At 43.3% G+C, this 24714-nt stretch overlaps 1 protein-coding gene across 3 annotated transcripts in view; it reads right to left on the bottom strand.

The window, feature by feature from the left end:
• The window catches only part of PREX1 (phosphatidylinositol-3,4,5-trisphosphate dependent Rac exchange factor 1), a 144792-nt gene that overhangs the window by 80129 nt on the left and 39949 nt on the right, over positions 1-24714 (bottom strand). For all 3 annotated transcript variants that reach the window (XM_064674254.1, XM_064674255.1, XM_064674256.1), the window contains exons 2-3: positions 6537-6608; positions 2187-2309 (exon numbers count right to left, since the gene is read on the bottom strand). In XM_064674254.1, the coding sequence (XP_064530324.1) occupies positions 2187-2309; positions 6537-6608 (195 nt within the window). The remainder of the gene's footprint in view (positions 1-2186; positions 2310-6536; positions 6609-24714) is intronic.

Raw genomic sequence — 24714 nt, 5'->3', positions numbered from 1 at the left:
TGCAACACTGCTCCTAAAAAATTAGCATAAAACACATTTCCCTTGAACTAATTTCTAGCTAATACGTCACCAAACCTCTGGCAATATCAGAAAGGAAGGATCTGGCAATTCCCTGCCCTCCTGCTCCACAGTCATGTTTTCCTGACCTGCACAGCTGAGCTGTGGTCACTGCACAGTCAGTGCATGTGCTCTCCCTTCCTTGACTGTTCCTTACTCAGACCAGAGGTTCCACACTGCTCTTAATGGTATTCCTACATTTCCTTAAGGAAATTACGGATGAGACCAGCTTTTTCCATATATTCTGAAGTAAATACATGTTCTACTTCCACGTGCATAGGCTGCTTCTCCCCAGGAGGACCCTGGAACAGTTGGGGTGCCCATTATTGGCACTGCACTCCACAGACAGCGACGTGAGCTCCTCTCAGTCACACTGACTACCAGAAGACCAGTTCTCACCAGCACTCACTCCTGTGCATTGCAGTTTCATTGCTGTATCACTTCATGTTGGATAAGTAAGGAATATTCCATAATTATCATTTTTAATTATAATTTAATAGTAATAAATGCAAAATGGTACGTTCGTATACAAGAAAATGGTGACAGTGACTACATATCTCAGGCCTTGCACTCAGTCCAACAACTGGAAGTAAACATTTCGGGTTTTTCAGCACCACTTCAACCCAGTAGCCAATCTGACAGCATCACCCTCTCGTTCTGACAGTCTCCCTAATGAATACTAATATATTAGTACAGTATATCTTGTTCATAGCCAGTGATTCCAGTGGGTGGTCAAGGCTTTAACTGAGGTCACCACTTTCTGATACTATTTTAATAATTGTCACAGCATAAATAAAAATTAAACGAGGAGGGTAGTTGGTGAAGCTCCAAGTAATGAATGGCTGTATAACTGCTGCCCACTCAAACCTGATGAACTGTGAAAGCATGAATTTTGATTATGAAAACCTAATAGAACACATTTTGATAGGAAATGGGCCTGTGGCTTAATGGAGTTAATAAGAATTTGAAGAAATGGCTATTATGTACTTGCTTTCTAATTTTCAGCCATCTCAGGAGGGCTGCTCCAAGTGAAAAAAAAATGTGCAATTTCTAATTATGTTACATGTAAATTAGGTAACTTTGCATTTAAATTATTCCAGCCTGTAACTCAGTGTATGCAATTGGTCTTGCAAATGCAGCATGGTCTGTACACACGTCAGTCAAGAGGAGGGCACATGGATGTGACTGAAATCAGGCCAAACAAGAAACAAACCAAAAATCTACCACAGGAACAATTCCACAGCATAAGAAACAAGTGACAAGGAGAAAGGTAATCAGGATCAGCAGCTGCAATTGTAGGGTCCCTGATGGGGTTCTGTGCTCTCCTGGATCAGGGAGCAGCACCTCAGAGCAGATGAGGACAGACACAAGATCATGTCACGGCTGTACAGCAGAACAAGAACCAGCTGTCAGGTACAAAGCCAGAGGATACCACAGTAATTCACCAAAATGTCCTAAATCACCTGGCAGAGTGAATTTGCATCTTAGAAATGCTTTCCCTTCTGTGTCTGGCATCCTGAGCCTGCAGTAGGAGTTCAAAAGCCACACTGGATCTACTTTGGAGCTACAGAGTGCAGGTACTCATTTGTTCCATGCTCAAAGGCTGGGTGTTGTAACTTGTGCTTCATTTCAGCAGGATAAACCCTCTCACACTGCCTTTCATTTACAAACAAATGTATGCACAGACACCAACTACTGTAAATGATGTACTGTCCTTTGGATTTAATTTTTACCTTTATGGGTCTCAATTTTTTAAAATTTTACAATACACACAATAATTCTTCATTTACTTGAAATTAAGCTGCTTTTTTGAAACATTTGGGACCAAAGCAGACAAATTCTCAGCAATAAAATGTGATCAGCTGGGTGAGAAAAAAAGGAAAAAAATTCAATGGGAAAAGGAAGAGTTTCTAAAAATACACTGTTGTTTAGCTGAGTTTGATGTGGTGCCCATTGTTCTAATTCACAAGTTCTCATTCACAAATTTTTTCCCACCCTACCTACAACCTTCATACAACACACATTGTCATAGTATTGCTACAAGCCTTAGAGATTAGGACTTACTGAGGGGCAGGAGAGCTTATGACAGGAAACTGCATTTGCAGATAGCATTAAGTCATTGTACTTACAAATTTTAAGAAAACATTTCCCAGTTCATGCTGAGACTGAGGTTCTGGTTGTAAACAAAATTCCAGGGCAGCCAGGAACTCCTTGTGAACACCAAGAATGTCTTCAATGTTAGAAAATAAGATCTGAAATATAACAAGAAAAACATTGCTAGCTTTTAATACATCTCAGAGTGTTTGGTTAAGTAGTGGCACCAAAATATTGTGGCTCTAGACTTGCCATGATAGGATGCAAAGCACAGACAGGGACTTGTAGAGAGTGAAACACACCATATTTGCCCCTTTCCTGGCCCTCAATGGAAATCTATTGCTCCTGAAGCACCTGCTGTAAATGAAGGTTATCTTTTCAGACCCCTGAGCAACCTCCTTCAAGTCTAGAGAAAATTTCCTATGAGACCAGCCACGTAAATGGAGCCACAAGGACCAAACTCACTTTGCAGGACACAGAAGCAGGAAGTCATTTGCCTTTCCTTCCCATGCATTCCCATTCCCTTCCTGGAAGAAAGGGACTCAAAGCTCTTACACACAAAGGTGTACCTGTAAAGAGGGGATGAAATCTCTGCCACATGGGAAGTAGCATTTCACTGACCCAGGAAAAGAATAGTGTACAATCCTCCCAAACCTCAAGAGCAGCACCTTAGAGCTCCCTTTCACTGAGCTCAGTGGTTCCAAAGGCACAGGGAGAGAGGCCCCTGGTTCAGCCCTGTACTAAAAGGTAATTGTGACAGTTATGTGATCCCTGGGACTGGAACACAGGTGTGCTAAGGGGGATAAACTGCCAGGGTGAAAGTTGCTATAAACACATTAAATTTATAAGTCTTAATCGTTTTCATACAAAATAGAAGAAAGTGTGAATCCACATGTAGGAGATGGAATGGTACCTACAGAGGGGGAGAAGTCCTGATGTACAGTGACAGCCACCACTACTGGCAGCCACTGGAGGGAAGCCTGAAAGGGTAGAGGAAATCCTGGAGTCTGCAGTGACACACACATTGCAGACAATGTTTCTACCACTTTGCTTTAATCACAACACTTGCAAAGAGAAGATCTGCAGTGCAGTCAAACCAGCTTTCACTTTGGAAGAAGACTCCTTGGTCTGGTTCAGAGAGGGGGAGACAATTCTCTGAACCCCAAAGTCTGCAGCCTGGCAGAGCCAGCCTTCATCTTCCTGGCATTTGGTGTGGGAAGTGATCGAGCCTCACATCCTCCAAATGATTCCCAAAATGCCTCCCCTAACACTAAATGCTTCAGCTTTATGCATTGGAATTTATTCACTGGACGTGACACTGACTCAACCTGGTGGCTGATGATGTGGCAGCAATTCAGAGGAACAATAATCTGTAAATCAAGTCTAGTCATAGGAATGAAACCTCAATTCCTGGTTTATAATCAGTTTCTCTCTGGTTTAGCAGGAGTAGACTAGATCATGAATTCAAGGAGCCTTCCTCTCTGCAGGTACCCAGGTTCAGCTCTCTACTTTCTGTTATTCAAAGATGGAGAGAGTATTTCTCTCAAACTCCTGCAAGCTGGATGTGTGTGCAGAGCAAAGCCTGTTGCATGTTCCTTGTCTTTGCTCCCCTCTCCCTTCAGGAATGCTGAGACATGTAGTATGCACCATCATTAATGCATGCTTGTGTCTCAGAGCTCCTTTCTAGCCCTCAATAAACTAAAATATTCCAATGCACTGAATTTGCACTGATGGGCTCTGAAGCCAAGAAAAGGCCAGGGAGCTACAAACCTGCTCCCAGAAAACTTCCTGCACTAATTCAAGCAGAGCCTACAATGGTTCTGTCACATGGCTGGAAGTGATGTGATGACAGGGCAGCCCCTGCCTGCATGGCTTTGCCAGAAGCTGTGCCAAAAGGGGATTAACGAGCAAGAGGCAAACATCTGTCAGGGATGATTTTATCCTTCAGGAGCAGCCTTCGGGGGGTGTTTTTTTTGATCCAAGGAGTATCTGTGCAATCTAATGAGTTCTCTGGTGATCAGCAGAGCTCTGCTTGCAGCAGAATTTGCAGACAAGAGTCACTTGAAAATCAGGGCAGCAGACAGACCTTGACTGCACCTGCTCCTGAGTCTAAGGCAGTGCCTTAGACTTGTGCCTTGTGCCCACCTTCCCATTGTACTGCCTTCAACCTGCTGTATCAGGGAGGTGACAGCACAGCACTAACAGATCAGGAGAGTTATTCCCACATGAGGCAGCATAAAAACTAAAACCAATTTTTCTGGTTTGATGCTGCTGCAGCTGTTAATCACTGGAGAACTTGTAAAATCTGGGCCTGGCACAGGACTCAGTTTAGCCCTTCTGGAAGGGGTACAGTGGCCAAAGATTACTGAAATCTCCCATGCTTAGCTCCAGCTGCAGGAGAAACCTGCAAAAATAATAGTGGGAGCAATAACCCAAATTAGCCTCAAGGGCACTTTCTCCTTTTGCTCAGAGGTGAGTGACTGCCAGAATACCCTGTATTTTCCTCTAGACATTTCTGCTGCATGAAGAAAGGGAGGAAAAGACAGGCTTCTCCTTACATGAGCTGCCAAACCATTTTTACAGTCTCTGCTACCATCAGCCACCTCACAGCTCTCTGGTGACTCAAGACACATAATATCAGCAGGGAGATTATTAGAAGTCCCAACACCACCTTGCTTTTCCCATGTCTACCAGTAAGAAAGGAGAAAAAAAGGGGGGAAAAAAAGTACGAGTATCTTCCAACTGCAGGAAAAACTATTAAATTATTTGGCATAGTGGGAGATGGAGAGTGGAAAGAGGAGATAATATTGAATACATTCCTCTGATCAGAAAAACTGTGACTTTGTCATTCTGTTTCACCAGCAATAGGCATAGGCCCTTTATTACTGAAGAGAAGCTCTGTTATTGAAGGTTGGTTATTGTAATAACAAGAATAAATGAGGTCTCACAGTGGCCTCAAAAAGACCCCCCAAGCACTTCAAGAGTGACACAAAAATGAATTGGTACTTCCCCAGAGAAGTGTGATGAAACTTCAAATACAAATACATTTAAATCAGCAGAGAAAATATGCATTCTTCTGCACAGGCTTTGTGGGCACTGTATCTGATTATATGGCAGTCATAATTAATATTCATTTTGATGATACCTGAATAATGATAGGATAATAATTTTCATCAGCACCTGCAGCTGCTTGCCAAATTGGTAAATAGTTGTGTAGGTTTATTTGCAAGCAGACTCACTTTTTGCACACAAGATCTATTGTAACTAATCACTTGTCTACATTTTCCTTCAGCCAGGCCTGAATTTACTTCAGACACTGGATGGTGAGTTTTTGGGGACTGGGGATTTCCAATTTTCTAGACAGCAAGAGGCTGAGCTCCACAAAGCTGCCATCAGTGTTGCTCCCAGCCCCTTCTGATGCCAGCCAGACAACAGCACTCCTTACTGGCCTGACAGGCAGAGCAGGGCTGGAGCACCTGGGACAGCCAGGAAACATTGGGCCAGGAAATGCCTGGTGTAACACCTACTGCTGCTGCCCTGCTCCCACAGGTGTACAGGGCAAAGCTCCTGCTGATGGAGGAGCTTCAGGACCAACAGCAGGCCCAGCAAACCAGCCTGCAGTGGCAAACAAACTGCACTGTCCCACTCATCAGCAGGGTTCACCTGCATGAGTGTACAAACAGGGCTTTGCTTTCACATGTGTACAAGGTGAGGTTTTAAGCCAAATTACTACAAGAAAGTGTTGCTTATATTTATAAGCATAATGAACAAGGTCCTCTGTGACCATAGGCACTAGAGAGGCCAGTACCTCACACTTCTCTTTCCATGTCCCTTATCTCTTTCCAGTGCAAATTTCATGCAGGAACCTCCTCACACAAGGGTCTCACACTTAATCCTCCCACAAGAACCCAAATTCCTTTCCACCAGAACACAAAGCATTCCTGCCTCCTTTTCACAAGCCCTATCAATTTTAGAGTAGTAGAAGACAGCAGATATGAATTGGTTAACTGAACACTGTCAGGCAAAATGGACAAGAACTGTGCATTCCCTGCCTTTCCTCTCAAAGACACTGAAATGGCCTCTCTGTCCTCTACTCACCATTTCACAAATCTTGCCAAAAGTTAGTATCTCTGACAACACTGCACTGTTGTCAAATTTTACTGAAATTAGCTGGTGAGATGAAAAATTGCTGGAAGATGACAGCTATAAGAATGGGAAAACAGATTGACAGATAAACTGTCAACATGAGCTCTTTCCCTTAGGGAACCAGCTTAATAATAAGCATCAATATGACAAGAGGGTATTTGATATTCATATCCCTGAACCTGGCCTTTCATTGCATATTATCTTCCCTACCAAGAAAATGAGGAAGACAGAAGAAATACCTTAACATTCTCCTCTGTTATGTACTTCTCAGCTTTGTCCACAGCATTCTGGCGGATCCGGTGAAGAAATGCCTGCAGAGATAAAAAAAGATGATGTTAAAATGGCTTGATACAGTTTGATTTCACTAGTTTACATCCTGTAGGTTTCCATCAACACAGTGTGGCTGATTACCTTTAAGACCTAGAGAATGTAAACATTTACCAGCTCCCCATCACAGATGGGAGGGCTGCAGACAGGCACCACCAAAGACATTTCCTACAACGCTGTTGGGCTTTGCCTGGCAATAAACGTCTTCCCTTTGTTGAAACTTTTAGACTTAATTATCTTTTACTACCAGCAGACTGCAGCAGGGTCCATTTGCTCTTTCTTTGAAGGTTCCCCTGTCTCTGGGATGCAGCTGTGCCCAAGCACAGCGAGACGTGTGTCAGCAAAGGACTGCGAAGAACAACAAAGGGACATTCACACTGCTGGAACTGAGGCACATCAGAGCCTTGAGCTGGGGCTACAGATGATTTCAACAACCTCAGTACGTGGAGCAGGGAAATGGAAATCACCAGACAGTGCCTGGGATACATTATCCTGTTCACTCCATTTCATTTGGTTAAACACAGACAAAACAACACTGGAACTTTTCACTTAGGTCAGGCTTCCCCTTCCCTCAGCTCTGCAGCCAAGTCAATAAAAAGCTCCAGGCCAGATACAAATGGACAGTGATCTGAACATCAGCCTGTAAAGCATAACTCTGGCTATTGGAAGTCAGGACCTACTTGCATTTGCACTGAACATACCCACAACATATCTGAGTCAGTGAGAAGGGTTTAGCAAAGAACACTGCAAGGGATTTCTACCTGAAGGCTCCACTGGTTTAGCAACCGTTGGCCAAAGGGCAGAACTGAGAGCAAAGAATTTTGTTTTCCACAGGCATCAGCAGAGATGCAAATACCTGCAGGTGAGACTGAAGGGAAGCTGGAGAGGACAGAATCTGCTGCAATAAACTACATGACCTGTGCACAGAAGGGTAGAGGGTTTTCCTCTCTGTTCTTCTCAGTGGTTTCTAACTTGCCTCCCACACAAAGCAGTGAGCCCCGGGGAGTGCTGTGAACAAGGATGAAAGGAACTTTTCTTACCCACCTGACACAGCAAGGGGAAGCGGGTCATGTCTTTGTATTTATGGCACAAAGCAGCTTTGTTACAGCTTGATAATAAAAGGCTTTTAAAAGTTGAACTATTCCTGAGCAATGTCCATGTCAGCTGGTGCATACTCAGCTTTTGCTTTTTGCCTTTGGCTTGTTGGGATTGGCAGCAGCCTACAACCTGATAAGAAGTGATGTCACTGGACCAAACCTGGAGCTTGTGGAATGCCTTTGCCTGTGGTGTTTTGTTTGGAAGACAGTGAACATGTCCTTCTGCCTGACTTGCAGCACTAACAGGGGCACATCTCTGTTCCTGCTTAGCCATGGCTCTCTGTCTCTCATAAGCCATCTACACTTTATAGGACAGGCACCAATAAAAGTAAGATTAATTAATGAGGCATACAGACCCTACATTTGGGTTTGGCCCTGGATTTTCAACATGCTTTTGAATAAATTTCAAGGACTATAACCATGTTGTTCCTCTTGTATTGCTAAACAGGAAGGAGATCTTGTCTAGATTCCAGCTAGATATGGAGAGCTTGGAGGAGGCTGGGTGGACTAAGAAGTCTGAAGAACAGATTCCTGCATTAAAGGGACACGACACAGGTGCCAGCAGCAGAAGAGGCTTTTTACAAGAACCAGCCAGTCCACCTTGCCAACAATGGGCCCAGGAACCCAGGCAGGGAACTGGCTGAGGTGAAGTGTTTGCTGGTGACTAATGACAGGAGGGTTGGCAGGAATAGCTGCTGCCCTCCCACTTCAGTTGGGGGGAGACAGCAGAGCATTAATAATCAGGCATCTGAGTTATACAAGGTAGCACATCACACTAAAGTCACTCATTGTCAAAACATAAGCCAGGCAGAGGTTTTTCCTTGCTTTAATCACATCTCTGTTTGGACACAACAAATCCAATTGGAATGATCAATTAATCTACACAATTAGCAGCTCCACTGGTGACTAATAGTTACCTGTACATCAATTCCAGTATGATGGGTCTAATAATAGACAGCTGTATACAGAAGTGCAAATCACATTAGCTGTTACAGGCCAGTCAATAAAAAAGTGGAGACTGTGTTAATCTAAAAAACAGCTTTTCTGTGACGCTTGTCTGAAAAGATCACTCAATGTCAGCAGGAGAAAGAGAGAAAAGGGGAGAGAAAAAATTAAAAAAAAAAAAAAGAAAGAACAGCATAGAAAAGCAGAGACAGAGGAGAAAGGATGAAAGACATAAGAAGGAAACAGGCAGTGAACTTTGTAGATAGTCCATCAAATCTCCTACAGCCTCTGATTTGCCTTGATGTACACGAACAGCAGTCTCTCCAGTAATAACAAAACATGACAGCTACAGGAGATTTTGGTCCTAGAAATTTAGTAATCTACTTTCCAAAGTGCAATTCCCCCCAAATTATCAAAACTCAGCAGATGCAGAACTATTTGTTTCCCAATTTTCAATACCTTCTCAGGTGCAAGAAGAATCTTTTGCAACACAGTCATTCAAATAAAAAGTATGATAAACACAAGCTATTAAAGAGCAGGCTCATGGAGCTAATGCTGCATGCCCCGTTCACATGGCAACACCACTTTCTTTCCAAACAATTTCCTGCTTGGAAAAAGCAGCCCCTTTCCCAGAGATGGTATTCTGACATCCAGGTCAGCGTTTCCCAAACTTCTCAAGTGATTTTTTTTATGCTACTTGTTTTATTAGGGTCTAAGCTCATCTGTATCAGCACCATCTCTCTAAACACCTGGTGACACAGACTACAAGACCCATTACACAAATAGCATGCAACTCTTTTTGGGAAGGGAGTGCTATGATCTTTTATTTGACCCACTGATTTAGCTGGAAAATCAGAGAGTTATTTGGACCAGGACATGACAAAACTGATGCCAAAAGAGAGAAGGTGGTCGTGGTGAATATTAAAAAAACCTGCTGTACCTGTATCTTATTTATATTCCAAAACAATGTTATTAAAGAGGAATCAGTTGAAGGGGTAAAGGCTCTTCTGGCCACCTAAAAAGTTACTGGGGAAAATGCTCTTTCTGGCTGCTCCAACAGCCAGATTTATGGTTTCAAGGGATCTAGTCCATGACATTTTCACAAGGAACTTTCAGTCCATCAGTACAACCCTTTTCAACTGCAACACTTCACACCTCCATAAAAATGAACTCCTGAGCCTCCAGGGATATGTGGAAGCACAGGGGGCAGCTTTCTTGGGGGATCTTGAAAAACATCCCTAGGACTTGGGGACTCTGCAAGTCATTTCCAGGACACTGCAGGATGATCACGATCACCCCTGCACCGCAATCAAGAGCAGAGCTCTCTTCTGGAGCGTGCTGGTGGTTTCCTCCTCTTCCAAACTAGTGGGGATTACTGAAACAACCACCAACTGCAGGTCACCAAGACACTCCTGGAGTGCTGAAACAGGCAACAAAAGTAGGCTCTGCTTCCTTCTGTCTGCCTGCTGGACGCTGCTCAGGACTATAAGGCTAAAGCTTTCACAAAAACCAGGGCTAAGAAGCTGGCAGAAAACTCCTTGTCCCTCCTGCCATTCCCAGTGCTCTGCTGTGCTCACACTGGGCCAGGCCCCTGAGCAGCCCGAGCTGTTTGCTTGCACAGCACAGGAGGAGAGAAGGACTGGCAGAGCCCAGGAGTCCATAACAAAACCAGGTCATGGTACAGTGTAGGGAAAAACCAGGAAACCAGGCTGAGAAATTTTCATTCTCCTGGTAAAGGTTGTAAAGGTCCCGTCTTTCATGTTAAAGTGCTCAGTGTTAGGAAAACAGTCCACTGAGGATTTGTTTTTGCTTAAAGTTCTGCTGCTGCATCAACATAACATTTATTTGTGCACTGTGACTTGCTGCCCTAAAGGTCTGTTACTTCCAAACTCAGCAGGTCACAGCTGATGCTCCTCATGACATGCATAAACATAGTTTATAGTTTGTCTTACAGTACAAATGCCTTGCAGGATTCAAGCAAATCTATGACAAACCAGAATGAGCAGAGTGAAATGCTTCCTTTCAGCACCACATCACGTTGACTAAGTTTCTTCCAATAAATACTAACAGAAACTACAAATCTAGAAAGAAATTTAGGTATAAAGGTTCATTTCAGTAAATAAGTACTTTTTAATGGCCCTTTTTGCATGAAGGTGTTTTGTTCTTCCATTCAGGATCCTCACAGTCCACTGTTGCAATGAAACCTCGTTGATCTGACTGTCTTTGCAGCACCTCTGAACCACAAGAGCACAGAGCACAATTTAAGGAAAGAATCTGCTAATTGCGAGTTTGTTCTCACACAAAACAGACTGAAGAGGCTGGGTTTTCTCTCAAGTGCTTTTCAAATGGGCCTTGCTGAACTCAAGTTGGACCCCTAACTTCATTAGGGAAAATTAGTTGTTTCCCACCTTCTATTTAGCATCAGTAACACAAGGCGAGGCAGTGAGTTTGCTCATGACCCTTCTCAAAATTCATGTCTACGGCAGAGACTTCCTCAAACGTTCAGAAATAGCAAGAGATTTCTTACTAAACAGCAAGGCAGGCAAAGTGTGCCTGCCCCTGAGGGAAACGAAAGGGAGAACAGAAACAGGCAGCGATGAGGCCACTGGTCCCCGTGTCCAGGGGGGGCAATAAGTGACAGCACAATCCTGAAAAACCCATTTTCTGAACAGGTGAGTGGAATGCCACGTTGCTCTTAGGAGACAATGAGGCAATTCTGTTCAGTGGCTGGGGACTGATTTGGAACAAGGATCCTGGGATTTAGATGAGCCTAGTATTTTTAGTGTTAAATAAATAAACTGCTTCACACTTGTGCAATCAATTGTATAAAGGTTTTGCAAGTTATCTTGTTTCCAAGAAAATGTGCTCACAGTGAAAAATTAAGAGGTGACGTGGACAATGAATTCCAACACTTGACCATCACGAGCACCTTCACCTTGCAACTACAGCACAGGGGCCATGCATCTGTCCCTGACAAGACAGAGTGAAAACCTACGAACAAGAAGTTGCAAATGTAATTTTAATTTCTCTTTTTTTTTTATCACTTGAATTAGTGTTGCCACTAAATGTGGCTGTTTAAGATAATATCTGCCTCTACACCAAAAAAACCCCCATTGTCTTCAGCAAAGCAGCTTGAAGGTCCTGGGGGAACATGGCCCTACTGAAATATTCTGACCATTTAAAATGAATGTTTGCCAAAGTTCATGTTTTAAAAGCAGGTGCATCCTTGCTCATGTTACTCAATTGTTAGCTTTGAAGCTTGTCATCCTCATACTCTTTTTCTTTCTATCAGATATGCAGCTTATAAGCTAAAGCTCTACAGAAATGACAGGAAGCAAACACCCTGCATCCCATCCCACATGTGAACTGCAGTCCTCACTTGCACTGAAGTCTGAAAGACAGTGCAATAAATAATCTCAAATAACATAACAATGAGTGCACAGGGCTATTTATACAAAATAAATCCCATCACAACCGGGTTTTTCCCCCCCCTTCATAAAAACTAAGTGTGCATTTCTACAGAAAACCAAGTCTTCCAGCATTTCAGCTGTAACCCCCTGACTGCAGGGTCTTCACAGCTCTGGGGATGGAGACACCTCAGCTGGGGGTGAACCTGCTTCAGTTCTGTCACCCCTGGTGTGCTCTGCAGGGCTGGGCACTGTCAGCCAAGGTCTACTGGGACAGCTGGACCTTAGAGACACACGAAGAAATTCTTGACTAAATACAGATGCCTGGGTTTCCAACATCTCTTACTGTCCTGGGCAAAAGCCAGCACAGAATGTAGAATACTGGGCCAGGTTCAGGTTTTTTTAGTTGTGAAATTTAAGTTAGAATACTGGAAACCAGAAGCAGCTCCTTTGACATCACTGGCATTACACATGTCAAATGGAGCAAGGCTGAAGCAACTGTACTGCTGTTAAAGAGTGTATTACTGTATCTCCTAATGGCAATCAAGTATTCCCTCATTGTTCAATTACCAGCTGTTATATTAATATTTCTATAAAAACTCATTTTAAATTACCAGTGTCTGAAGAAGGAAGAACTTAAGCATCAGATGAATGCATTATTCCAAAATTCCTGCATAGAGGATTTCACCTATGAAGACTATGTTCTCTAAATTCTCTTAAAACAATAAAGAGCCACAGCTGTGAGAGAGAGCAACTCTGCAAAAAGTAGCTGAGATCTACAGGCAAATTAATTCATCAGCAAACAGCTGAACAGGGACTTGCCTGATAGGCAGAGGTGTTTAGTAAGAGGAAATAGCACCAGAAATATCTTTTATTGCCCTAATTTCAGGCTTCCTGTGTATCAAATTGGCTTTAAAGCCTCAAAGCTTATTGGTACATATTTATTTTTTTGATCTATCCCCTGATGAGGAACTAAACTATTAGCTAACCAAGATGATTAAAAAAAAAAAAAAAAAGAAAAAGTCATGTACATCTTGGAATATCAAACACATTCTCTGCAAACAGCTCAGGCAGTCTGAGTGGTAGAAGCTCCATCACTGCTACTGCCAAGCAGAAGCTCAAACAGACTCTACTGTACAGTTTTTAAAATTACTCTTCTTCTACAGAGGTTACAGATCTTCCACAATCCTGAGCTATAGACACGAAGTGAGGTGAACTACTTATACCAGTCATCTGAGCTCCACAATACCCACTGCACTATTTCTGAAAACAACCAAGAAGATCTTTCTCTTCAGAATGTGACTCCCAGATCCCTGAGGACAATGTCTTTCTTCCTCATATGCTCAAACTCCACCCCCACCTCCCCACTTCCTTCTTTTAAGATTTCTTTTTCATTCGAGTGTTGTCATTTAGAATAACAACCATTTCACACACAACAAAAACATGGGTGTTACAGCAGCACCCTCTCTTCCCACAGCAGACTGCATGACCATTTGCAAAAAAAAAAAAAGCAGATTTCATCTCAGGTGAAACTGTGAAGACCCTCAGAAAAGAAATGCAGCTTCAGTTGCAAAACCCAGATGTGTCACAGAGGACAGATCCTTTGACCTGAAGCATACTTTCAATGGTATTTTTTATAATTGTACAGATACATGAGCAATAAATACATATGTACATATTACAAAACCTCTACTGATACTGGTGATTTAATAAACATTAACTAAATATGCATCATGGCAATTTGGAACTGCTTCCCCACTTCTTAGTCCGACATATGGTGAATGCTGATGCATACTGAACAAAATATAGGGAAGCATTTAGAAACTCAGCTATTTAAAATTATGTAAGTGTATGTATGAATAAAACACTTGAATTAATAAACTGGATTATTGCTTTAAATACTAGATAAGAGAAACAGCCACTGCTAACATAAGCTACGTGCCTGATATACTTCCAAAAACCTAACTGATTTGTCCTTAGCCAATCCTGAATTTTAAGGGTCATGCAGTTACGACCACACTTGGCTGATTTATCTTACATTTATCTTGCCACTGAGTGTTACACTGTCTGTAACATCAAAGTTAATAAGAAGCAGTCACAAAATACTGGCATTGCACAGCACTGGGACTTTCAGTGGTGCTTGAGGGAGTCAGACATTCCAATAGCTTTTTACTCACTTTGACTCTCTTGGCCCAGCACACAACCGTTTCTGTCAACAAATCCCTGTGGCTTAGATGAGGATTCACCCATCTACTCACAGCCCTGAAAGCCTTCCCTGAGTTAGTGATCCACGTTACCACTACAACAGAGCACCGGGCAGGCAACTTCTTTCCATCAAGAGCCAGCCTGGGTGACTGGTTTAGCTCAGACCACCCTCCTGTACGACTTCCACAGCATCTGCAAATACAAATCCCAGGGCAGTGTTACTGAATGGTGTCTAGAAGTGACCCAGGACTGTCTCTCAGTCACTCGTGGACGCTTATGGACATGGGGGCTGCAAGCTGACACAGGAAAAATTCACGTGCACAGATGTTCTCAGCACAGTGGTGGTCTGGGATTATCACAAGTGAACTGATCCAGCAGCACTTCCCAGAAAAAGTCACTTAGGAAGAAAGCTCCAGAAAGATCCCGGACCACATCTGTATTTCCAGTGTACTGTTGTTTACACTGGAATTCTGCAAGAACAAAGGTCAAACCAAATTCATTCATGCGTTGACTGATGGAGGAAGGTGTAACCAAAGGGAAGTGAGAGTAAAGTATGTTGCAGTGTTTCTCCCTCCAAAGAGAGATCCCTTTCTTAAGGAGGGGTTGTTCTCATTTGAATTACAAAAAACCTTTTGTGAAGTGAAAGACAGGCTGGTGCTGCAGAGGGGCCATTGTCTCTTCTCTACCACTGCCCTGACCTCTGCCAGCCCCTCCTCCCCTCAGCCACTAGTATTTGCATCCTCAGGCAGGTCAGAAGATCCCAATTCATTTCAGGGCCCCAAAAGCTAGATTTTTCACCTTTGCTTTCTTTGAAATCCTTCAGGGCTCATTGCTATTACTTTCTTCATATGTCCCATACCCTGCCTCTCTCGACTCCTCTTCATCCTCTCCCTCCTGTACAACACTATCTCTGCATCACTTTGAACATTCTCATTATTGTAGGCTTAGGAAAAAACCCTCCTCTTCTTTGCTTAAGCAGCCCTTCTGTGAGCACCTACCCCTGTAAGATTCCAGCCCATTCTAATATCAACAGAAAATGTATTTGTTTGGATTTTCAAAGGAGCTTAAGACAGTTATGTGCCTAATTCTCACAAGCCTTTGGAATATTCTCCCTTTTACTGGCCTCTTCATGTCTTTCTCCCTGTACTGCAATCATGAGATGATTTTAATCATCTTACTGCACTGTGGCACTCTTCAAAATGCTTTCAGGACACAGTTTGTTTGAATAGTGTGGTTTACTTCATTCCTCTGTTATGCAGCAGAATAAATCCTGACAAGTCTGTGTCTGCTCAGCCTTTACGGTACTTTAACCAAAGTTTGCTTCAGGAGCAAGGGCCCAGTAAAAAAAGTACAAATACTTCAGGATTTGACCCATATTTCTTATTCCCTGTGTTCATAAGGGAGAGATGCCTGCAGACTGCAACCAGTTCTAGATTAGTGAGGGCTCTAACTATTAAGATCCTATCAGCAACAGGGAATGTTTAACCCGGTTTCAGGCTCTTCACAGCTACTCCTTTTTCAAGAGGGACACAGAAACATCAAAGTGACTAGAAACATCAAGTGGTCTCCAAAAAAAGTAAAATCAAGATGATTAATGTAATTGTAGCAAGAAGCAGAATTTCTTCAATTAATATTTCAAGATTACAAAGCTAAAGAACTTTGATATAAAAAAGATTCTGTTCCTTTTCTACTCTCTTTCCAGTCATCGTGTTTAATACATTAAACACTAAACAGACAAGACAGAGAAAAACTTCAAATCTAGTACCATTAAAGTCCACAGAATATTTTTCATTAGTTGCAACACAGTCTAGGACTTCAACAGTGCTATTCACTCAGCAGGAAGGAATAAGGATCACAGAGAACAGAGAAAAGCTTAAAAGATGTTGAATCTTGTCTTGCATACTCAGTTTCTGAATATGTGTAATGAGCTGAACATTTCAGAGCCCCAAAGCTAATAATTTTACTTTAAGTGAATGGTCAGGCAAACAGAACTGCCCAAATGTGCAGGGGTGTAAATCCACATAACTTCACTGATGGGAGCAGACCCACCTGACAACCTGGCTCTACGTTGTAAACTGAGTTTACATGATGATATGGAATAATACCAACTTTCAAGCTTAGCCTGAATCTCTGAGCTAGCTGAAGCAGCTCAGTTCAGCTGACTGCCATCAGGTTCACTGACACTTGCCCTAAATTACATGTGAATCTACACTGGGCCCAAGTACCATGATCTCAGGTGACCCATAAACTTGATCTACACTGCAAACACGTAACAAAATCCCAGGATCTTATTTCCCTAGGAACACTTTATCCATGCTCTGCTGATACATACTTAAGAGTCTCATGAGCCAGTTCAGCATCAGACTTTGGACCTAAATATTGGAACTGCTTCCCCAGGTATCTTCTCCAGGGGATGCCTGCCTGGCCTCACCTCCCATGGATACAAGAGACTAACAAGCTGAGCCAACAGCATTCCATGTGCCAGGGTACACCTGCTGGGTGTCTATCAGGTTAGGGATCAAATCAAATGCACAGATAAAGTATTATTTGTGTTTGATTCTTAAGTTTAAAAGGACCCAAGAGTGCAAAATGACTCAACAGAATTGTACCTTCCTAACTGATAAAAATCAGAGCTACAAAAGAACCAATTAAAATGTCAAAACCCGACAGTTCACCTTAGAGAGGGCCTCAGAACTATTTGCATCAGATCTCCTTATGCACTCACAGGATTCCTATTAATTAGTGCTCATAACTGAGGTAATATGGGGAGCACTGAAATCCATAGGTGCCTTATCTGGAAAACTAGCCTTGGAACTGGCAGGAACTACTAGAAATGTCAATGAATCTCTCAATTTTCAGCATATTGGCCACCAGATTTTAAGCAGCAAGTAGTAATAATTGCACCTGTATACAGGTGTATGAGATACATGTGCAGTGATGGCTCAAGGGACTTGAATTCCCAAGTTATTTCTAGTTTAGAAGACTCCCCTGGAACCTGCCTGTGAAGCAGCCACAGCCAGCTCCCCTCAGGCCCCTCACACACATCAGCATCTGCATGGCTGGGGCTGCACATTGCTACACAACCTCCTCCATCACCAGCAACGGGGGCAACACACAAGCCTCGGCATTCCTGCCCTCTGGAGCCTGAAATCTCCCGCTGGGAGAAATCTGCCTGAGTGCCTGTGGTCTGCCAATGGGGAAGGCAGCTCTCCACACAGGCACTGCAAACTCCACACACCGGGAAGCTTCGGGGTTCTCACCACTGAGTGAATCCCAGCAGGGGAAAAGGGAACTCTGATTTCCCTGAGCCTTTGCTTTTAAAGGCAGGATGGGCTGATGTTTATGGAAACGGGTCTCTCCCCGTCTCGTGTGGTTCGTGCAGCCTGAGCTGCTCTTGCAAAGCAAACAGCACATCAGGCTCTCCTGGCTACGAATTCTCACACCTCATAAAACCAGCAGTGAGGGCAGGTCTATTTGGGAGCTAAAGGATTAACCTTGTACAGGTAAATGGAAAGGAAATGAAACCCAAGAAGGACAACGACCTGAATGTTCATCTTCCCCACACAGAGGCCACAAGGCAGTGTGACACATCCCACCTCCACCCACCAAAATCAAAGTTTAGTCCCCAAATTATTGTCTTTATACAAAATGCAGGATACGTCACGCTACATGTCTTCTCAGAAAAGAAAGTAGCTGTTTACAGAAATATCCATTTCTATATTTTGACTGCATAGTAAATATTTGTCTATATTGCAATTTCGTAATTCACAAAAGAATAATGCTGTAAACAAGAATGAAAGGTCCTTGGCCTCTGATCAGACCACCTACTTCTCTATAAGTACAGGGAATAAGTTTGCAAAAAGTTTGCTGGGTTTTTAACCCAGCATTTAATGTATCTTTTCTATCCAAGCACTCAGGCTTTTTCACTCAACTTTAATTCAAAAGAAACCCAGGGAATTTTGTCTGGTTTCAGCTACACCGTGATTCCAACATTTTACTGATCTAACTAGTCAAAAAAGCTGCTAATTTAGAGCTGGGTCTGGGTGGTTTTTTTGAAAGCATCAATGCATTTATACTTCCTCCCACAGGAAAGAAAGGAACACAGCTTCTGAGCTGCCACTTTGCATGTGCTTTACCTCACCCTGCACACACAGACACGTGGGCTGCACACACAGCTGCACCTCACAAAGTCTGCCTTGATGGATTTGCAATTATTTACACACAAAAAAAGAGAGGGGGGGGGAAAGAAAGAGCATCTTTCACATGGTGGTTTAAAAGAGGAATTAGACAAATTAACCTCACAAGCACATTTTCATCGCTACCCCTGAGCAGGAACAAACCCTTTGGCTGATGAAGAGCTGCTTGCTGAAGGTACAGCAGCTGATCTGAGCTAGTTTTCCTAACCAAGCCCAAGCTAACAACATCTGCACCATTTTAAAGTGGGCACCACCTGAGTGTAGCTGCTCATGGAGATGGCACACAGTTTTCCAGCCAGTTTTCCTCTACTGGAATACAATAGTAAACACAGAGCATATGGGACAAACAGGCAGGAGAAAATGCTCCATTAATTATGAAATATAATGCCAAAAATTTAACAAAAACAAAAATTTTCCCTGAAGGCAGACAATGTAATTTATGGGCCTTGGTTTTGTTTTTTTTCTTCTCTTTCCCAAACAGCTCTAGAGCCCTAAACCCCACTGCAGTGTGGTCTGGGGCCAACCTCTGGCCACAGCGATCTCAGAAACATCCTCAGAAGGCTTATTCATGTCAGGGGTCCCACCCAGCTTTACACATCTAGAATATTTGGGCTATTCAAAAATGCAGTTCGGGGTGCCCAGCCAGACCTAAACTCTTCACTGCACACAAGAGTCAATGGTAACCTGTCACATTCCCTCTTGGACAAGTGGAAAATTATGCCATTTTGTCAGGTCAAAGAGTTAGACAAGTAGAGTCTAAAAATACTGCCTGTCCCACTGCCCCAAGCCAGACCAGAGTCGGGGTTCATAGGTCCCCTTCACATACATTTGGGTTATTGTGACAGACAGAAGAAAAGCTCCCTCTCACTGGGGCATTCCTTCTCTGCACACACGTTCTTGCAGAACACAATCATACCACACACAGTCTTTAAGCCCAGCTTCCTGTGAATCAGAGCAAAGAATCAGACCATTATATTTTAAACATAAAGGGGAAGTTGAGCAGAGTGGAGCTCGCTGCAGCCCCTGAGCTGACGGGCTCCAGCAGCCTGGCTGCCCTCCCCAGCCTTCCCAGGGCCTCCAGCTCGCCTGGAGTGTTCACAAGGACGTGCTGGTCCTGCCCAGGCATGAGTGGGGATGGACAGGGCTCTGTAACTCCAGGCTGCATGAAAAGGCAGCTCCACTTGGAGCTACTCTGAGCTGATGGGTCAGATGTTCAGGGCTGTGTTAGGAGGGCAGCGTTGAAAACGAACTAGCAGTTGTGTTTCTAATCTATGCACATTCTAGAGCAAAGTTAAAAACATGGCTTTCTTTACTGAGGTGCAAATAGATGGGAAATCTAAAAAGGAATTACTAAAATTTTCATTTTCCTTGAAGGGGGGATTTTTGATCAAAACAGTTTGTTCAAGGTATTATGATGTTTTTAAATTAAAAACAGATGACATTTGAGCTCCCTTCAACTGAAGTCAACTGAGTTATGTTGCTGGGAGATGTGAAGCACATCTCTCCGATCCAATTCCTGTTTCTGCAACCTGCCCTTTTCTCAGTACAGCCACGGCTTTCTCCCCTGGATTGCAACAACAATTATTAAAGCAGCTTGGAGACCTATCACCAGGACAGTCATCTGGAAATTGGAACAACTGTTTTTAATACAGGTATCATAGAATCATAGAATCAGCTGGGTTGGAAGGGACCTCCAAGGTCATCAAGTCCAACCCTTGATCCAACCCTGCTGCGGTTACTAGACCATGGCACTCAGTGCCACATCCAGTCTCTTTTTAAAAATCTCCAGGGATGGAGAATCCACTACTTCCCTGGGCAGCCCATAGGTACCTCCTATGTGCAGACCTGCAGCCAGGATCAGGTATGACTTTGGCAAGCACCCTGCTAAAAAAAGGCCAACAACCACACTGCCTGTGTGCCAGTGCACTGGCTGGTGCATTTAGCAGGCCGTTCATTCAGGCTGCTCATTCTCTTCTCCAGCATTTTCCCCTCAGCTGCCTTTTCATTAGAGGCTGAATAGTAGCACCTACTGTCTAGCAAAGAAATTCCCACAAGGAGTTCCCTTTGGAGCCAATACCCCCGCCAGGGCAGCAGCTCCCTATCCAAGCCCATCGCCAGTCACTTCAGACACCGCTGGCACTCCTTCCCCAAGGACCCATCTCTCATAGTCCATAGAACAAACCTCTAAATATGCTGCCAAAGCCCAGGTCCACGCTGGGCCAAAGCAAATAGCTTGTTTCACACCTCATCCACCACATTGACACACTGGATTGAATTTGGCCTTTGCAAGAGTCCCAACCACATCTGTGAACTCAGCTGATTGCCAGTTACTGAGTGCTCGCACATAGCAGGGCTTTTATTTGTAGTAAAATATTTAGAGTGGAAAAACACCCCAGACTTTAATAAAAGAAACACTCTCAGATTGCCAGTGACTTGTGGTGCATCTATTCAGATGCTCAGAATTCCCTACATAAATAAAGCTGGAATTCAAGTTCTGCCAATTAAATAAACGTGTTTTAACTCAGTTTTGTATTAAAACAGTAACCAATTTTACTTATACAAAGTAAAGTGTGAAGTTCTGGATTCTAAGTGGTCTCTATTTGTGGATGTCTTTTCACACAGTTACTCTCCCTAAATAGCTGACTGTTCAGAGAAAAAACACACCAATTTGCACACATAAGCACAACTGCATAAGCCAACTTAAAGGCAAAACACACAACTGCATTTAGACATCAAAGTTTTAAATGTTGATCATTCCCATAGAATGCAAGAGATCTACAAGCTTTTCAGGAGTAAGTGTTCATAAAATTTACTCTGAAAGCTTATAGAGGCAGTATCTTCTCTAGTGAAATGTTTCAGTCTTCTTTGTACAGTGAAGATCCCAACAAAAGAATTTTGGATGCTCTATCAACTGTCATGTCAATACAGGGCCCTTTAACAAAACCTTTTTCATTTGAGCCATGTACCAAATTAAGGAACTGTGTTTAAATGCACTATAGATGGTGGATAAAGCAAAAACAAGAGGAAAACTGGAACTGCAACTCTTCCTTCTCTCTTAACAGCCCAAGCAGAGTGGGCTGCTCTCCATACCCTGGGAGTCACTCTTCTGAACCGGGAAGAGCCCACCTTGTGTTTCAATCTATTGACACTGAAAGCTGTCTCATGCTTTTCTCCAGCCTAGGGACTAAGGAAGCAATAAGAGACAGAAATCAGGATGTGATTCCACAGGCAATTACACCAACCAAAGCCACAGAAGTGCAGTCATTTCCTTACAGCAACCTGAGCTTCCTGCCCTCTCCCACCTGAGCATTCCTACTAATACCTGGAACAGTCTGACACAAACCAGAGCTGTTTAAGCTACTGTACCCACAGTTGTCTTTGCACTTTCTAAACCTTACCCCAGAGAGCTCAGTCTCCCACTAGAACATACTAAACTACTCAAGTTATGCTGGGGGGAACAGCGAGGATGGGGCTGCAAGGCTTGGTCTAAACTGGAGTTTAGATTTACATCCTCTCTTTGAAGCCCAGTATGGCACAGTGGAGGGGACAGTTGACCATTCTGCATCCATCAGCGACAAGCAGGGGAGAACTGGTTCCACTAATGTAATGTTGTGTATGCCTTTGGACTATAAAGTAAATTACAGAGGCTCAAGGGTCTCACTGTCACATCCTGTGGCTAACACCCTGCTGGTGTGTCCTTCAGCAGAAGTGTTAACTGAGTGGCAAATACATGTAAGTAAGATGCATGTCTTGATAACCAGGGGAGGGAAGGCACGGGGTTTTTCTTGGTCATTTTCAAAAGCAAAAACATGTGACTTCAGTGTCAAGCCTTTTCCATCTATCCCCTTGGGTACAGAGAGCTGCTTTCATTTCAACAGATTTTTTTTCCTTTTAAAATGGCAGCCTGCTTGCCCTTAAACCAAGAGCAGTAACACGCAGTTCAGCAGTGATGAAGGTACAAACAAAACACATTATCAGCCTCTCAGCAATTTAAGGACCTTCCTTGTACTTAATAAACTTCCCATTTTACTTCATACAGCGCCACCCATTTTATTTTCCCTGTTGTTTTTTTCCCCCCAAAGAGTACACTAGGCTTCTCAACTTTGAGACATGTCTCACTTTGATTCTGTTAAGCTGGAGCATAAAGCTGTGGATGAAGAGGCAACAACTCCTGATGGATGCTTCCTGGTTTCCACATTTAAGCACATAAAAGAAACATAATTCAGGTCTTGCCTACACTGAGGGATGGGTTTCAGTGGCAGCCAGACTGAAGCACCCTTCTTGCTTTACCCTCATGTATCCAGGACACACTGCTGCAAGTCTCAGTGGGCACTGAAGCAGCTTCACCTGGTTTTGTTGGGAAGACAACACAGGCAGGAACTTGTGCCACTCTGCAAAGGTCTGCCCTGGTGCAGCTCCGTGCCTGCTCAGCACTGGCTGTGAGCTGGGCAAAGCCACGGCCCCGGGGGGGCCAAAGGCACAACTTGTGCTGGGTGTCTTGGCAGAAAAGCTTAGGAGGCTCCCTGCTAGTCTTCCAGATAGGAAGCAGAAGTGAAGCAAAACCAGAAATAACAAAAAAAATCGCCAGGGCAAATGAACTGAACTTTGACAAACCAATACAAAGCTGTGACACCAACACCCCTGCCAAGCCCAAAGCAGCTGTGCCAAAGCACAGGGCCTTGCTCTTGCTGTCGGCCACGAGGGACTGAACCAGGGCAATACAAACACCCATGCGAGACACCGAGAAACCACAGCAGGAAATAATAAGCATAGGATGTCATGAAAAGTCTCTATATTTATTTTATCTATTCTTTAATTCTCCTCCAAGAAACTTAGAACCTCCTTTAGGGCAGTGCTGTTCTGAAGAAGCCTCACAACTGGGAACACTTGAGCACTGTAGCTGAGTGCCTGTGTAAGATTTGGCTCTGATGCTCGCTGTCTTTTCAGTTTTAATAGAAAATATGGTTTGCCATGTTATTAGTGCCTCTAGATTTGAGTGGAACAGGCAAGCATTGCAATCCCTTTATAGATATATACATATATACACCTGGCAAGGTGGTTGGATTTTTTCTTTTGACTTTTTTTTTCTCCCCTAGTAGGACATTCCTCGAGGCCATGCAAGATACCTCAACAGGAAAGGGCTGCTCCCTGCTCTAAGACCTTTGCAGTGAGTCCTGGCTCTCTCCTGGGAGCAATCCAAACATTTGCTGGCTTCACTTACTGCTCTAGAAAGCAACAGAAGACAAGATGCAATTACCCACAAGTCTATATGCTACTTCTTGTTTTATTACTTCTAGCAACTGGAGCAGAAAACAGTAAAAGCAAAGCATTTTATTACTGCTTGCTAGGTACAGAACCTGCACAGGGCCTCTTTATTTATTGAATACCTCTGTAAAGCTGTGCATGACCATATGGTTTGACACAGACCACGGGAATTACTCCCTGCTCACTGTATTGACTCTCAGCTGGTTGCTCTCCCATCACTAGCACCATATAATAAAGGATCAATCTCTGTTTCAAACCACATGCTGACTGAACAGGCATAATTCTGCAGAATTAGGAAGTGTTGACCTCAGCCTTAAAGGTGACAGGTCCCTTCCTACTGATGGGATTTCTGGCTCATTATCACAGTGCTAATTTGCATAGCTTTGATCACAAAGCTCCCTTCAATTACTGATGGAGAGGCAGGCTGGCACCTCATCTTTACCTCAGCCCTTGCCCTGGAGCTGCCAGCAATGCTTCTAATCACAGAACTGTCACAAACCAGCTCCATCTTCAGGGCAGAACTCTTAAAAGAACGAACCACACATGCAGGGATGCCAGAAATCTTCTGAGATGTAACCCATGGCCCTGGATCCAAGGTCCTCCTGTGCATTACAGTGCTGCTGGCACTTCATACAGGAGGCAACAACTGTTCAGAATCTAGATGATTAATTACAGTCCCATACTTACAAAACCTCCCCATTATCCTAGCAGTGCCTTCAAAATCCATTGCTTTTAATTTAAATAATATAACATTACCACTATAACAAATAACATTAAGCCTTATTACCCAAATGAAGTAGAGTAACTTCTAGGAAATGCCTTTCTTCCATCATAGATGTTGACATTATTTATTTTCTAGCTATTTTATTTAATTTGTGATGTCTGAATGCTAAAGAAACAAAACAACCACAGGGTTACTTCAGGAAAATCTGTTTTGAGTGCTATTTGGATTTGTTATCTTTCCTACAAAAGCTT

The sequence above is a fragment of the Pseudopipra pipra genome, chromosome 17, assembly GCF_036250125.1.
Source record: "Pseudopipra pipra isolate bDixPip1 chromosome 17, bDixPip1.hap1, whole genome shotgun sequence".
Classification (NCBI taxonomy): domain Eukaryota; kingdom Metazoa; phylum Chordata; class Aves; order Passeriformes; family Pipridae; genus Pseudopipra; species Pseudopipra pipra.
Note: the sequence above shows the minus strand (reverse complement) of the source record. Positions and strands in the feature narration are given on the sequence as shown.